At 48.5% G+C, this 15,302-nt stretch overlaps 1 protein-coding gene across 4 annotated transcripts in view; it reads left to right on the top strand.

Moving 5' to 3' along the window:
* Positions 1–15,302, top strand: part of USP36 (ubiquitin specific peptidase 36) — a 48,429-nt gene that overhangs the window by 5,746 nt on the left and 27,381 nt on the right. For 2 of the 4 annotated variants that reach the window (XM_074389018.1, XM_039477005.2), the window contains 2 exons: positions 7,517–7,627; positions 9,130–9,232. In XM_074389018.1, the coding sequence (XP_074245119.1) occupies positions 7,517–7,627; positions 9,130–9,232 (214 nt within the window). The other 2 variants (XM_074389019.1, XM_039477006.2) reach the window with 2 other exon arrangements.

The raw sequence follows: 15,302 nt of genomic DNA, 5'->3' as shown, positions 1-15,302 counted from the left end.
GAAACCTGAATTTGAATCATGCCTGCTGCAGAATGGGCCGTGAAGATGAGTCACTCAGGTGGGATGGTGTTCAAAAAGCTTTTCTGTAAATAATTACCCAGACAGAAAGAAAGGTTTTCAAATAATACTTCCCAGGCTAGAATGCAGTGGCCCCATCATAACTCACTGTACTCTTTTTTGAGATGGAGTCTCTCTCTTTGTTGCCCCGAGTGGAGTGCAGTGATGCAGTCTCGGCTCACTGCAACCTCTGCCTCCTGAGTTCAAGAGATTCTCCAGCCTCAGCCTCCCTAGTAGATGGGGCTACAGGCAGGTGCCACCACACTGGGCTAATTTTTGTATAATTATTATTTTTAGTAGAGACGGGGTTTTACCATATTGGTCAGGCTGGTCTTGAACTCCTGACCTCCTCACTGTGGTCTTGAACTCTTGGGCTCAAGTGATCCTCTCATCTCCACCTCCCAAAGTGCTGGGATTGTAGGTGTGAGCCACCGTGCCTGGCCCAGTTTTATGCATTTGTTGTACCAGGGTATCTTAAATGTATTGTAAAACATGCAGCCTGCGTAACACAGCAAGATCCTGTCTACAAAAACAAGAACAGGCATGGGGGCTCACACCTGTGGGAGACAAGACGGGCAGATCACTTGAGCTCAGGAGTTCAAGGCCAGCCTGGCTAACATGTTGACACCCCATTTCTACTAAAAATAACAAAAATTAGTTAGGTGTGGTGGTGCACACCTTTAATCCCAACTACTGGGGAGACTGAGGCAGGAGAATCATTTGAACCCAGGAGGCCGAGGTTGCAGTGAACTGACCAAGTTCACATCACTGTGCGCCAGCCTGGGCGACAGAGTGAGACTCCATTTCACACACACAAAAAACAAATCAAAACAATTAGCTGGATGTGCTCTAGTTGATTAAAATGGAGGTGAAATAAGATATAACTTACCAAAACCTAAAGGAAATAGAAAGTGGAGAGTCTTCTATTAAGTTAAAGCAGTGGTTAGTCGTCCCACACGCCAGGCACCGTGGCTTACGCCCGTAATCCCAGTACTTTGGGAGGTTGGGGCAGGTGGATCACAAGATTAGGAGTTTCGGACCAGCCTGGCCAAGATGGTGAAATCCAGTCTCTACTAAAATTACAAAAATTACCCGGGCGTGGTGGCAGGCACCTGTAATCCCAGTTGGGAGGCTGAGGCAAGACAATCACTTCAACCCAGGTGGCAGAGATTGCAGTGACCCGAGATCGTGCACCACTGTGCTCCAGCCTGGGTGACAGAGTAAGACTGTGATTCAAAAAATAACAAAAAAATCTTCCCATGAAAAATACCAAGCAGAAACAACATTATTTCTTTGTAACTTTTTTTTTTTTTTTTTTTTGAGACGGATGTCGCCCAGGATGGAGTGCAGTGGTGTGATCTCAGCTCACTGTAATGTCTGCCTCCTGGGTATAAGCAGTTCTCCTGTGTCAGCCTCCTGAGTAGTTGGGACTATAGATGCATGCCACCACACCTGGCGAATGTTTGTATTTTTAGTAGAGATGGGGTTTCACCATGTTGCTCAGGCTGGTCTCGAACTCCTGACCTCAGGTGATAGCCTGCCTTTGTCTCCTAAAGTACTAGGATTACAGGCATGAGCCACTGCACCCAGCCGATTTCTGTGTAACTTTTAAGAAATAATTCCAGTCTTTTGCACATTCTTCCGAAGAAGAGGGAGAGTCCTTCCCAGCTCATTCTATAAAGTTTCTGTAACTCAGGTAACAATAATAAGGAAAATATGAGAAAGGAAATTGATAACCACAACTTATTCACGAACATAGATATAAGAATTCTAGGAAAATACCACCAAATGACATAGGTTCTAAGAAACTGTAAGCAACTTGTGTTTATCCTAGGAATGCAAGGATGCTTTCATCTCAGAACATCTCTAGAATTCTGGAAAGAGCAGAGCAGTCGAAAGCACAGCTCAGGAGCCTGGCCTGCAGGCTTTGCTTCCCGGCTCTGCCCCTGAGCTTTTGAGAATCCCCCTGGTCTGTGGAAGAGTGAGACTGTCTTCCTCACACCGTTGTGTGAGGCTCAGATGAATTCTGAGTAAGTCAAGTACCTGGAGTAGCAATTGCAAACGGCTGCCGAAGGGACTGCGGACGGGACTGCTGCCTTTGCCGCCTCAACTGCTATTGCTTTGTTAACAGAGTAAGGGAAATGGTCACCTGAAAATAGATGTTTGCTGAAAATATATATGATTTAAAAAATCTTAGCAAAGTAGCAACAGAAGGACCATTTCCTGGCTGGACTTGGCACCTCACACCTGCAGTCCCGGTGCTTTGGGAGACTTGAGGTGGGAGGATTGCTTAGGGAAAGAAAAAGGGACATTTTCTTCACCTAGTAAACCTAGTACCTACCAGAACAGAAGCTACAAAAAGCATCATTTTAATTTCTTTTCTTTTTTTTAGAGACAGGGTCTTGCTCCGTTGCGCAGGCCATAGGGTAGTGGTGGTGCCATCTTAGCTTATTTGATTGAAATAGAGGTGAAGCTCCTGGGCTCCTGTGGTAGACTACATAAGCCAATGATTTTCTTATGGCCCTTTTAAAATGAATGTATCAGCCAGGTGTGATGGCTCATGCCTGTAATCCAGCACTTTGGGGGAGGCCAAGGCAGGAAGATAGCTTGAGGCCAGCCTGGGCAACATAGTGAAACCCCTGCATAGTGAGATCTCTACAGAAAAATCAAACCAACCAGGTGTGGTGGTGCATGCCTCCAGACTTAGGAGGCTGAGGTGGGAGGATCACTTGAGCCCAGGAGGTGGAGATTACAGTGAGCTATGATCATGCTACTGCATTCCAGCCTGGGTGGCAGAAAGAGACCCTATTTCTCTCTGTCTCTCTTTTTTTTTTGAAAAATCACCAGTCTTACGATGTTGAATGTTAGTGAGCATGAAGCTCAGTGAGATTCTTTTGGCAAACTTGGCCTGAATTAGCATAACCACTTTCGAAAACAGTCTGGCATCATCTTTTGCAAAATCTATTATCCAGCAGTTCTGCTCCTGTAGAGAAGCTCTGGCGAGTGGGTATATGGCAGGCGTCCCCAAACTATGGCCTGCGGGCCGCACGTGGCTCCCTGCAGCCATTTATCCGGCCCCCTGCCGCACTTTAGGAAGGGGCACCTCTTTCATTGGTGGTCAGTGAGAGGAGCATAGTATGTGGTGGCCCTTCAATGGTCTGAGGGACAGTGAACTGGCCCCCTGTGTAAAAAGTTTGGGGATGCCTGGTATATGGTGTCTACAGCAAGAAGCAGTAAGCAGCCCACTTGTTCATCCACAGAATGGATGCGTGCATTCCAGCACGGTCATGTGGAATAGGACACAGCATGCCAAGTAATGAATTTCAGCTTCTGAACGATACAGGGACCAGTGAAAAAAAAGTCCTAGAAAACTACATATTGCACAAATTCCTACTTAAGAAGTTGAAAAAAAAAATTTTTTTTTTTTTTTGAAACAGTTTCGCTTTTGTTGCCTAGGCTGGAGTACAGTGGTGCGATCTTGGCTCATTGCTACTTCCGCCTCCAGGGTTCAGGTGATTCTTCTGCTTCAGCCTCTGGAGTAGCTGGGACTACAGGCACACACCACCACGCCCAGCTAATTTTGTATTTTTAGTAGAGACAAGGTTTCTCCATGTGTTGGTCAGGCTGGTTTCGATCTCCTGACCTCAGCTGGTCCTCCCGTCTCAGCCTGCCAAAGTGCTGGGATTACAGGTTGAGCCACCGTGCCTGGCTGAAGCACATTCTTGAGATGGCTACTTGTAGCCTCAATTTCCAGTGGTGACCTTGGTAGTTTTGAGGTTGTTCTGGGAGAACTTTCAGTAAGATTTGACTAGATGGCCATTGTTTTCATCTCATGGTTTTGGCACTAAGATTGCTATCCCAGGCCTGTAAGTGGCTTTTCCACTGTAGAGCTGGCTTCCGTTGTTGATTTCTCTGTAGGATCTTTTCGAGCCATTTGCCAACTGTGTGAGGATTAATTTAGTTGAAACTAGATAACCTCTAAGTTGCTGTAATCTGGCACAGGTGAGCTGTGGTCTGTTGCAGCGTCTCAGCAGCAAGCGTGTGAGTGAGGCAGCCATGGCCAGCCCTTCAGGGGAGCGCCTGGTCTTCCTTCCAGTACCAGTCCTGTGGGCCAGCATCACTGTGAAATACTAGTGCACCTTAGTATCTTAGAACATAGCAAGAGAAGTTAGGGCCTTCTTTCCTGCATCCCACTGGATCCTGAGTGACCTGTAAGTGGGCTATGGCTGTGCTCTCCCCCTCCTAGCACATGGCGTTTGAAGAGGCTTGAGGATCCTAAGAGTTATTCTGACGAGGGTCCAGTGTGCATGTGGCATGGAGCAGCAGCTCCTGCCATGGGCTGGCCTGTCTTTGGCACTGATACTTAGCTAGAAAAGAAACGACGGAAGTAGCCCAGGAGGAACGCAGTTCAGTCTGATCCTCTTTCCCCAGTCTGCGTAGCAGTGTCCCTGTAGTCTTGGATTTGACTTTCAAGTTACATGAAAAAATGTTTGTCCGTGTGCCACTTAAGTTAGTCTCATGTATTGCTGGAGAACCTGGCTTAGATTGTTCTTTACCCTATTTAAGAGTAATATTTATCAGGCTGAAAGCAGCTTTTTTTTTTTTTTTTTTCCTTCGAGATAGGGTCTCACTCTGTTGCCCAGGCTGGAGTGCAGTGTTGTGATCATAGCTCCTGGGCAATCTTCCCACGTAGCTGGCACTAAAGACTCATGCCACCATGTAATTTTTACCAGGTAACTGTTTTGGTGTTCTTTAGGGTAGAGATGGGGTTTTGCCGTGTTGCCCAGGCTGGTCTGAAACTCCTGGGCTCAGGGACCCTCTTGCACAGGCCTCCTTAGATGTTGGGATTATAGGCATGAGCCACTGCGCCCCACCAGCAGTATTTTATATAGAATAATTAGAGGCTTAATTTCTGCACAACTTTTTTGAAATGGAGTCTCACTCTGTCGCCCAGGCCGGAGTGTAGTTGCCTCAATCTTGGCTCACTGCAGCCTCCACCTCCAGGGTTCTAGCGATTCTCCTGCCTCAGCCTCCCGAGTAGCTGGGATTACAGATGCCTGCCACCACACCTGGCTAATGTTTGTATTTTTAGTAGAGACGTGGTTTTACCATGTGACCAGACTGGTGTTGAGCTCATGACCTCAAGTGTTCCACCCGCCTTGGCCTCCCACAGTGCTGAAGTTACAGGCGTGAACCACCACAGCTAGTCATATTCTATACAACTTTTGTATTAAAACTGTATTTTACCTGGAGTTGAAAAAAAGAATTCTTTAATATTTGTTTGTTTTCTTTCAAATAACATAATTTTGCCTAATTTTGAGTTGTCATTTTAAAAATAAAAGTAATAAATGGATATGGGTCGGGTGTGGTAGCTCATACCTGTAATCCCAGCACTTTGGGAGGCTGAGGTGGGTGGATCACCTGAGGTCGGGAGTTTGAGACCAGCTTGACCAACATGGAGAAACCCTGTCTCTACTAAAAATACAAAACATGAGCCAAGCATGGTGGTACATGCCTGTAATGCCACCAACTCGGGAGGCTGAGGCAGGAGAATTGCTTGAACCTGGGAGGCAGAGGTTGTGGTGAGCCGAGATCGTGCAGCTGCACTCCAGCCTGGGCAGCAAGGGCAAAACTCCATCTCAAAAAAGGAATAAATTAAAAAAAAAATTTAAATTGATACAATTAGAAAAGGCAAGCAAAAGTCTAAAATGAAAAATAACCGCCCCCACCCCCCCTTTATGTAAAGGCAGTCCCATGGAGAGTTTTTTACATCTCTTTGAGAGGAATTTTGTCTAAGTAATAGCAGTTTAATGGATATTTTGCTAAGCAGGCTGCATACTGTTCCATTATTGATTTTGAAGTCTGAGTAAGGATATTGCGGGGGGGGGGGATTGATTCAGGTGAGTTTTGTGTTTGGATCTGTTTGAACAGGTAATGCACTGTGTACCAGAAATGTGTCTTCTGAGTGTACGCTTTATAGAGAAACTCAGCCATGTGCACAAGGAGACACGTGTGGAATTGTCCATTGCAGCGTGTCTGTGCAGCAGAGAAGATGGAAAGGCTGAATGTGTGTTAGTGGTGGGTATAGAAATAAATCGTGGTCTCTTCGTTCAGTGAAATACTCTAGCTGGAAGATGTGGAGGAACTGGAGCTGTGTCTAGCAACATGGACTTTTGTAAAGCGCATTGCTGAATGGTACATAACTGCATGATACAATTTATAGAGAGGAGGTTTGGAAACATGTAGCTACAGTGCCATTTATTGTTTGTGGATACACATGTGTGTGATAATAAATACGTGAATGAGAACAATTGCCTGATTCGGGATAGTGGTGTCTTTGAATGAAGGAAATGGAAAATGGGGTTGAGAGATTGAGGGAGAGTTCAGCGATCACAGCAGCGTTTACTTACGTCATAATTTGAAAGGTAAAAATGTACCACTAGTGAGGCGTTTTATGTAGAGCAGGGGTGGGCAGACTCATCTGGCCTGCTGTCTGCGTGTGTAAATAAAGTGGTATTGAACACGTTCATGCCCATTGTTCACTATAGTGTCTATGGCTGCTTTCTCTACAGTGCAGGGGCATACTTGTGACTCGACTCTATAGCCCTCAAATCAGAAAGGATTTGCTCTCCGGATCTTCCCAGAAAACATTTTCAACCCCAGATATTTCCAGCGAGGTGTTTACTAGAAGCAGTGGAACAGACGTTCCCATGTCTGAGGCACAAAGTAAGGGGCCGTCAGCCCTGAAGTATTTTAGCCTGTTGACCATGTGATGCAACTTAGAAATTTGAGAAGACATCTTTTAAGCTTCATTTTGAAAATCTGGTTTAGGCCGGGCGTGGTGGCTCATGCCTGTAATCCCAGCACTTTGGGAGGCCGAGGTGGGTGGATCACAAGGTCAGAACATTGAGACCATCCTGGCCAATGTGGTGAAACCCTGTTTCTACTAAAAATTCAAAAAAATTTATCTGAGCTTGGTGGCCCACGTAGTCCCAGCTACTTGGGAGGCTGAGGCAGGAGAATTGCTTGAACCCATGAGGAGAAGATTACAGTGAGCTGAGATTGCACCACTGCACTACAACCTTGTTGACAGCGAGAGACTCTGTCTGAGGGAAAAAAAAAAAAAAAAAAAAAAAAATCTGACTTAGTCTTCTTATAAGCAGGTGATACTAATGAAATATGAAAAGCGTCGTGCACATGTCAACGTTAATGCTGGCTGATGGATGGTGTGAGGTTTTTAGAGTTTCAGCTTTGGACGGATCATAGCCCCCAAATGCCATCCAGCAGAGAAGAACATTTCCTTGGTGGTCACCCAGTCAGCAGGGATCTGGGGTCTCTGGCTCAGTCATTCTCTCATAGCCTGGTTTGCTCGTACCTGTTTTGTGTTTGAGGTGGGGGGCCTCTTCATGAGTTCTTTGAAAGCTCTTGTCTTAACATTGCTCCTCTTTCCACGCCGCAGGCCACCAGGGAAGCTTCTGCATGCTGTGTGTCATGCAGAATCACATCGTCCAGGCCTTCGCCAATAGCGGCAATGCCATCAAGCCCGTCTCCTTCATCCGAGACCTGAAAAGTAAGCATCGATCCATTTTTGCATTTTCAATATTTTTTAAATTTTTTGTAGAGAAGGGGTTCTTGCTCTGTTGCCCAGGCTGGTCTCAAACTCCTGGCCTCAAGCAGTTCTTTCACCTTGGCCTCCCAAAGTGTTGGGATTACAGACATGAGCCACTGTGCTGTTCTCTGTTACTGAAGGCCTGCTGAGTGCTCACCCTGTAGGAGGTGCTGGGAAGTTGGTAGAGGGGAGAGAAGAGTGAGTCGTGGATGAAGTCTTGGGAGTCCCTCTGTGCTAACAGACCTGCATGTGGTGGCACAGACTCAAGGAATAATGGTTTAGAGACGTGGTCTGGAGTCAGTGGGGAAGCCTCTCAGTGGGGGTAGATCATGACAGGTCGCTTTTCCTTTGGCCAGGTAGAGGGGTTGTTGTGTATCTGGGGCAGGCAGATGAGCCTGAGGGAGGGCTGGGAGGAAGGATGGATGAGGAGTGTACCAGTTCCTTTCTGAGTATCAGGAATCAGGTGTGTGCTGTAAACACAGTCTCATTCACATTCACTTGGCAGGAAGAAGAGGCCTGTTACTGGTTTTTGAAACCTGTGTAAATTGTAGCACTATGAAATAATTGTTCACCTGTGTTTTATATTGGCTCTTGTAGAGCTAGTTACTCGGTGGATTTTGCATTCTTTTTGTTTGAGACAGGGTTTTGCTCTTACACCAGGCTGGGGGGCAGGGACAGTGATGCAAACACAGCTCACTGCCGTCTCAAACTCCTGGAATTCTCTGGCCTTGGCCTCCTGAGTAGCTGAGATTACAAGTGCGTGCCACCACACTTGGCTGGTGTTTTTATATTTTTTGTAGAGACCGTGGCTGGCCTCCAACTCCCAACTCCAAGCAATCCTCCTGCCTTGGCCTTCCAAAGTGCTGGGATTACAGGCATGAGCGATTGCATCCAGCTGGATTTTACATTCTTTTTTCTTTTTCTTTTTCAGATAGAATCTTGCTCTGTTGCCCAGGCTGGAGAGTGTGGTGGTGAGAGTGTAGCTCACTGCAGCCTCAACCTCCCAGGCTCAAGCGATCCTCCTGCCTCAGCCACCCAAGTAGCCGAGACAGCAGGCACATGCCATTATGACAGGCTAATTTTTTATTATTTTTTGTAGAGACCAAGTCTCCCTATGTTGCCCAGGCTGGTCTTGAACTCTTGGGCTCAAGTGATCCTCCCACCCCGGCCTCCTGAAGTGTTAGAGTCACAGGCATAAGCCACCTCACCCAGCCAGCATTTACATTTTTGAGAGCTTGGTGTTCTCGTCTGTGAAGTAGTGAAGGTTCAAGCCTCACATCTTACTGAGAACGTAATGGCCATGATGAATTGTCATTGGGGTATAGACAATTCCCGTAGAGCTTGTTTTCCTCACTCGTTCCTTTGAAAAGTTGGAGTATTTTCCCCTTGTAACTCGGGAAGGCAGCTGCAACCTGTTTGATGAGAAGGCATGGGCTCTTCTCTCCCTGTTCTTCCTCCTCTAGAGATCGCCAGGCACTTCCGCTTTGGGAACCAGGAGGACGCCCATGAGTTCCTGCGGTACACCATCGACGCCATGCAGAAGGCCTGCCTGAACGGCTGTGCCAAGTACGTGCTTCCCACCCACCTTCCAGGGGGCTTTGGACACCTTTCTGCGTGGTGGCAGCAGCACTCCTGTGGCGACAGCCAGCCCGGCTCCTTTCTACCCAGGCTGCCCTCAGGTAGACGGGGCAGAATTTGCCTCTGGGTACTCAGCCTGCTGGAGCCCAAATAGGGGACTGCCCCTGCTTCCTGGGAAAAGGCTGCCTCCAGATGTATCCTAGCCCAGGGCGGCTTGGTGGGATTGGGTGGCTGTGGTGGTGGCAGTAGCTGGGTCTCAGCAGCTCAGTGGAGGGGAAATACGTTAGCAGAACATCTTAGGGTATTCCGTTACTACCATGGACTTCTCTAGTCTCTTAAAAATCACGTTGGTTTTAAAAGGATGGGGTGGTAGGAGTTACGTTTCTGCAATATAATTTACACATCTATGTGTAAGTACAAACAGGGAACTTTAGCATGAGGAAGTTTATTTATAACTTGGGGATCTTACTGTGCCTGGCCACTATTTCTTATTCACACTGGAAAGCATAGGGCATGAGGGTGTGGTGCCAAGCGATGGTTTGTCACCACATATACCCTTACATGTCATGGTCACCATCACAAATTGTCTCTCTGTCATTCCTGAGTTCATAGCTTCAGACCAAAGAAAACAGGTAGGAAGTGCTCAGAACTGCCCCTTACTGCCTCCGCTTAGGGCCCTAGAAACACTTTACCTACCTCAGGAAACACCTGAAATGTTCTTTGTTTTTTTTTTTTTTGAGACGGAGTTTCGCTCTTGTTACCCAGGCTGGAGTGCAATGGCGCGATCTCGGCTCACCGCAACCTCCGCCTCCTGGGTTCAGGCAGTTCTCCTGCCTCAGCCTCCTGAGTAGCTGGGATTACAGGCACGCGCCACCACGCCCAGCTAATTTTTTGTATTTTTAGTAGAGACGGGGTTTCGCCATGTTGACCGGGATGGTCTCGATCTCTCGACCTCGTGATCCACCCGCGTCGGCCTCCCAAAGTGCTGGGATTACAGGCTTGAGCCACCGCGCCGGCCTTAGAATGTTCTTTAGAGAAGTTGAGTTGCAGCAATGAGTGATTGAAGTGGCAAAACCACTGGCTTCAGTGGGTGATATTCTTACATAAATAAGACTTAGAGAAAGAAAACTTTTTGAGACAGAGTCTCGCTCTGTTGTCAGGCTGGAGTGCAGTAGCTGGGGTTACAGGCCCACACCACCGTGCCTGGCTAATTTTTGTATTATTAGTAGAGACAGAGTTTTGCTGTGTTGCCAGGCTGGTCTTGAACTCCTGGCCTCAAATGATCTGCTGCCTGGGCTTCTCAGTGTTGGGATTACAGGTGTGAGCCATAGTGCTCGGCTTAAGAAAACTTATTTAAATAATTTATATGAAGGTAAACTTCACTGCGTTCCTAGGATGTTTTTTTGCCTATCCTGAGAGTTTGGTCACCTCTTCCCCTTCCCCTGAAGGGGCTCGAGCCTCCCTGCTCCCTGTACCATCCTGGGTCTGCCCTTCTGCGCTGACCTTCAGTGCACTGGGTGATTGAATTGCTGTTCCCTGTGTGCTGGGCCCCATATCTACCACTGGGCATTTAGAGGTGGAAACCATAGTCCTGGGATCTGGAGCTTATGGTGTAGTTGGGGGAGGCAAATGACCCCACCAGCATTTACAGTGTGGTGCTGGAAGTACTGTCATAGCAGCAGGAGAGCACCTCACCCAGAGGTGGCTTCCTAGGAGAAGTGACCCCTGAGGGCCTGCAAAGAGGCAAGTGGGAGGGCTGCGGTGTCACGGGCACCTTCGGAGGAGTGCAGCAAGCCTGTAGCAGGGGGGGCCTGGCTCTGGGCACAGGGCGCAGCCACCTGGAGCACTGTTAGGTTGGGCACTGAACCCTGGGCTTCAGTCAGGCTGATTAACCAGAGTCTGCAGGTAGAAGAAATTCGTGAGGAGTGGGATGGGAGGTAGAATGAATAACGGTTTGGATTTGGGATGGTGGGACAGGAGGAGTGCACGTCTGTGGTCTGGGCTCGGGGGTGGGTGGTGGTGAGCCATTCGCTGGTACCAGGATTGGTGGGAAGAGGCGGGAGGCCGGGTACCGAGTGGCCAGGCATTGCCAGAGACCAAGGGGGCGATGTATGCCCCCCAGATGTCGGTCCGTGAGAGCCGTCACTGGTCCGTAGTGAAATGTAGAGTGAGGAAAATAACAATGAGACAGTGGCGAGCTTTTCATAAAGCAAATTCTTCCATTTACTTTGCAGGTGGAGGGGCCTTTTTGTCTTCTGGTTCTGTAAGTGACTTTTGGTGTTACTTGCATTACGATCTGAGCGTGCTTATAGTATTCCTACTTCATAGAACTTCCTGATGTTGCTCTGTGACTGGTAGATAGCAGCGTTTGAGAATGCTCCCTGCATACTTGACAGTGGAGTCTCAGGCTGCCGGGGTGTCGGTTTGCTCCTGTGTCTGTTGATGGGTCTGTTGACGATGCTTTTTCACTTTCTATATCCATGTGCTCTTGTCTCCTTCATCTGTTTGAGTAGTCTGTTAAGTCTGTGGTTACTGGAATCCTGGTGTGTTTATGTCTCCTTACCTCTCCTCTGGGTTTGCTTTACGCAGGTGGTTGTGGTTAGATACTCATAACTGTCATGTCTTCACTGAGAATCGTGGCTTTTAGCATTTTGAGTGTCTTCGCTTGTCACATGGAGTGCCTTTTGTTCCGAATTCTGCCAAGGCCAGTGTCAGCGTTGCAGCCCCTGCTTTGCAGGGTGTCCGCCGGTGTGGGTGACACCCCCCCCGGGGCACCAAGGAAGGAGAACTGTGCAGACCCCAGGCACAATTAGTGCCTGAAGTATAACTCACTGCTTACTTATATCTAGCTTATCTATGTAATCATACTTAGTCCCATATAATCTTTCTATATAATCGTATAATAACTTACTGCTTACTATATCTAGCTTATATATATAATCATACTTAGATCCATATACTCTTTCTGTATAATCATATAGGTATTGTAGTCGGAGCCGCACTGATGCATTTAGTGCTGATTTGTAGAATCCTTCTGTATAACCATATAGTAGTTTGTAGTAGGAGGCATGCCGAGAGCAGTCACAGAACAGAAGCAGTACATGGGAAAACAGCCAGACCAGGACGAGAACCAAAGACCCAGGTGGCGGCGGCCCTGCCTGAAAGGGCATACGCTGTATGGCAGGCTTGGAGCAGGAGCCGCTCCTCCTGAGAAAGGAGCTGTAGTACCTCGCATCCAGTTCCTGTGGAAAGCAGGCCTCAGGCCTGAGATCCTGGAAGTAACTGAGGGAGAAGAACCCCTCTGGTGTGACCAGTCACCGCGGCTGTACACCCTGTCAGTCTTTTCTTGCTTCTGTGCTAGTTCAAATCATCCTCCCATAAAAATCTTGAGAAGCGCACAAGTCTTCAGCTCCCACTGCATTGGCTTACAGTATCCTTCTATTAGAAACCTTTTGAAGTCTCCAGCCCCCAGCTAAGAAGTATTGCGCACGACACCTGTTGTACACAGCCCACCTCCTTTCCTTGGTGACCTAACGGGAGTAGACCCCTTTTCTGTACATGACCCTCTACTACTGCACATGGCCCACCTCTCTGCCCAGGTGACATAATGGGGTGGCCCCCTCACTTGTGACTCACGTGATTATGTATACCCTATCACTAAGCCTATAGATGATGACCTCACTTAACAACTCTTACCCTTGCTTTTACCATACATACAGACGCTTCTGGGCATTTGGGGCCTCACCTGTCTCTGCTCATATGTGGCATGGCCCCCCGAGTCCAGCTGCTCTTCTCCAGTTCTTCAGTGTCCTGTCTCTTCTCAGATTCTGCACTTCAGCACAGCATAAGGGACACTCCACGACTCTGTGGGGCCAGCAGCCCTACACACTGTCCCCTTGCCATCATTTTCTGAACCCTTCCATAGAGGCGTTCCTAAGGTTTGGTCTTGCATTGTAAGCCAAAGTGATCCTCTTAACAGGCAGGTTAAACCCCTTCACGTTTCTTGTTATAACTGAAAAGTCTGAGCTGAATTCTGTCATATTTATGTATTTTATAGTAATTATAGGTAGCATATTTGCTATGCTTATTTTTCTTTATTTTTCAAACTACTTTTGATACTAGATTTGTATTTTTGTTTTAGTGGCTACCTTCGTACATAAACCATTCTTTTTTTTTTTTTTTTTTTGAGACGGAGTTTCGCTCTTGTTACCCAGGCTGGAGTGCAATGGCGCGATCTCGGCTCACCGCAACCTCCGCCTCCCGGGTTCAGGCAATTCTCCTGCCTCAGCCTCCTGAGTAGCTGGGATTACAGGCACGCGCCACCATGCCCAGCTAATTTTAACATAAACCATTCTTTTTGAGACAGGGCCTTGCTCTGTCTCCCAGGCCGGAGTGCAGTGGTGGGATCCTAGCTCACTGCAGGCTCCACCTCCCATGCTCAAGCCATCCTCCAACCCAGCAACTGGAACTGCAGGCCCGGCCCCGCCCACTGGTTTCATGCGCCCTTTTGAAATGGCCCTTCTGAAATGCACCTGGTGCTGTTTTCTCGGCCCTCCCTGTGGGCCCTCCCTGTGCCGTCTGCTGCTTTTCCTCCCTCTCTCGCATTTTAGTTTGCGTGATTTCTTTTTTGTTGTTGTTGGCACATAGAAGGTGGTTTCTTTTTCTTGCCCAGCCTTGGATTGTTGGCACATAGAAGGTGGTTTCTTTTTCTTGCCCAGCCTTGGGTTATGGTTACATCTTGCCATCACTTGTTGCTCACCCTCCATTTGGCCCCTCTGGCACACTCGTAGCTGGGGAAGCCTGGCCTCTCTTAAGTTCCTCCAGGAAGGCAGCTGTGTCCGGCACTCTGCTTCCAGAAATGAGGCCGCTGTCACTGTGTCCAGGACGTTCGGCTTGGAGTTTTGGTTGCTGTGTCTTTGGCGTCGTGCCTGTTTTCTGGGGCTGGTTTGAATCGTGTGAGGCGTTTTGATTCTTGTTCGTGACCGCTTTGTGCTTGAAGCACTTTGTGTAGACTAGGCCTGCTTTCATTTATCCTGTGGGTCTGGTGGTTTTCAGGATTCGTAATCCAGAGCGCTGCCTCTGTCCGCACCGTCTAGTACACTCTGATGGTTGGCGTTTCCTCTGGTGGCAGGAGGATCGATAGCCTCAGATGGTTTTGAGTTTTTTCAGGACCCTGATGTCTCTTTGCCTATCTTGCCCTTCACTGCCTTCTAAGGACGCCTGCCTGCCTTTTTACCTTACCCCCAAGAATCCGTGCCTGTGGAGACTGCCACTCCAGTGTGCCCGTGGGACCCCATAGTCGTGCCCCACTCCGGGGTGCCCCTTGCAGCCTTGATTCTGAGTGGCTCTCAGGCACCTCCTGCCCCCTCCTCCCTTCTTGCCCAGTTGTTCCCCACTGCCCTTTCTCCCCAGGCTCGGTGGGATGCCCGGGAAAGCTTGCTGGGTAAGGTGATGGTTGTGCTTCCGCCACTTTGGTTGTACGTGAGGGGATTCTGCATGGCCCTGTGGGCTCTGGTGCTTTCAGGCTCTGGATGCTGGGGGTCAGGGGGTTGTTGGCCGGTCTAGATTTTGGCAGCTACCGTCACACACAGCTACCCACATTTCTCAGGCCATGCAGAGATTACATCCTTGCTAGTTTTTGCAGTTAAAGGTCCCTTTTAAAGAATGGTGGGAGCTTATTTTTCATTGTCTAGCTTTGCAGAATAAAAATTGGGTGACCCTGTATTGGTCCCCCAAATATTTCAGAGCTCCTAGAGTCTAGGAAGTACCATGGTAAATGTCACACAGGTCAGATGAGAGGCTGAGTTGTGCGCGTTCTGTGGCCGGGGCGGGAGAGGGGCACGGTGCAGCCCGTGGGTGTGGAATGGTCTGGGTGACCATGGGAAGTGTGGAGAGCGCCCTGGAAACAGCCCTGGTTTGCGCCCGTGAGAAGTTGGGGAAGCAGCTGGGGAGACAGAGACAGAGAACCTGGGGAGAGGGGATGCTCATCTGGAGGGAGTGGGCGCGCCTACAGGCCGCACAGCCTCCTATTAAAGAGCCCGCAGAGCCAGCTGGCCTT

Source organism: Saimiri boliviensis, chromosome 17, assembly GCF_048565385.1.
Source record: "Saimiri boliviensis isolate mSaiBol1 chromosome 17, mSaiBol1.pri, whole genome shotgun sequence".
Lineage (NCBI taxonomy): Eukaryota > Metazoa > Chordata > Mammalia > Primates > Cebidae > Saimiri > Saimiri boliviensis.
The sequence above is the reverse complement of the archived record's forward strand: the minus strand, read 5'-3'. Positions and strand labels throughout refer to the sequence as shown.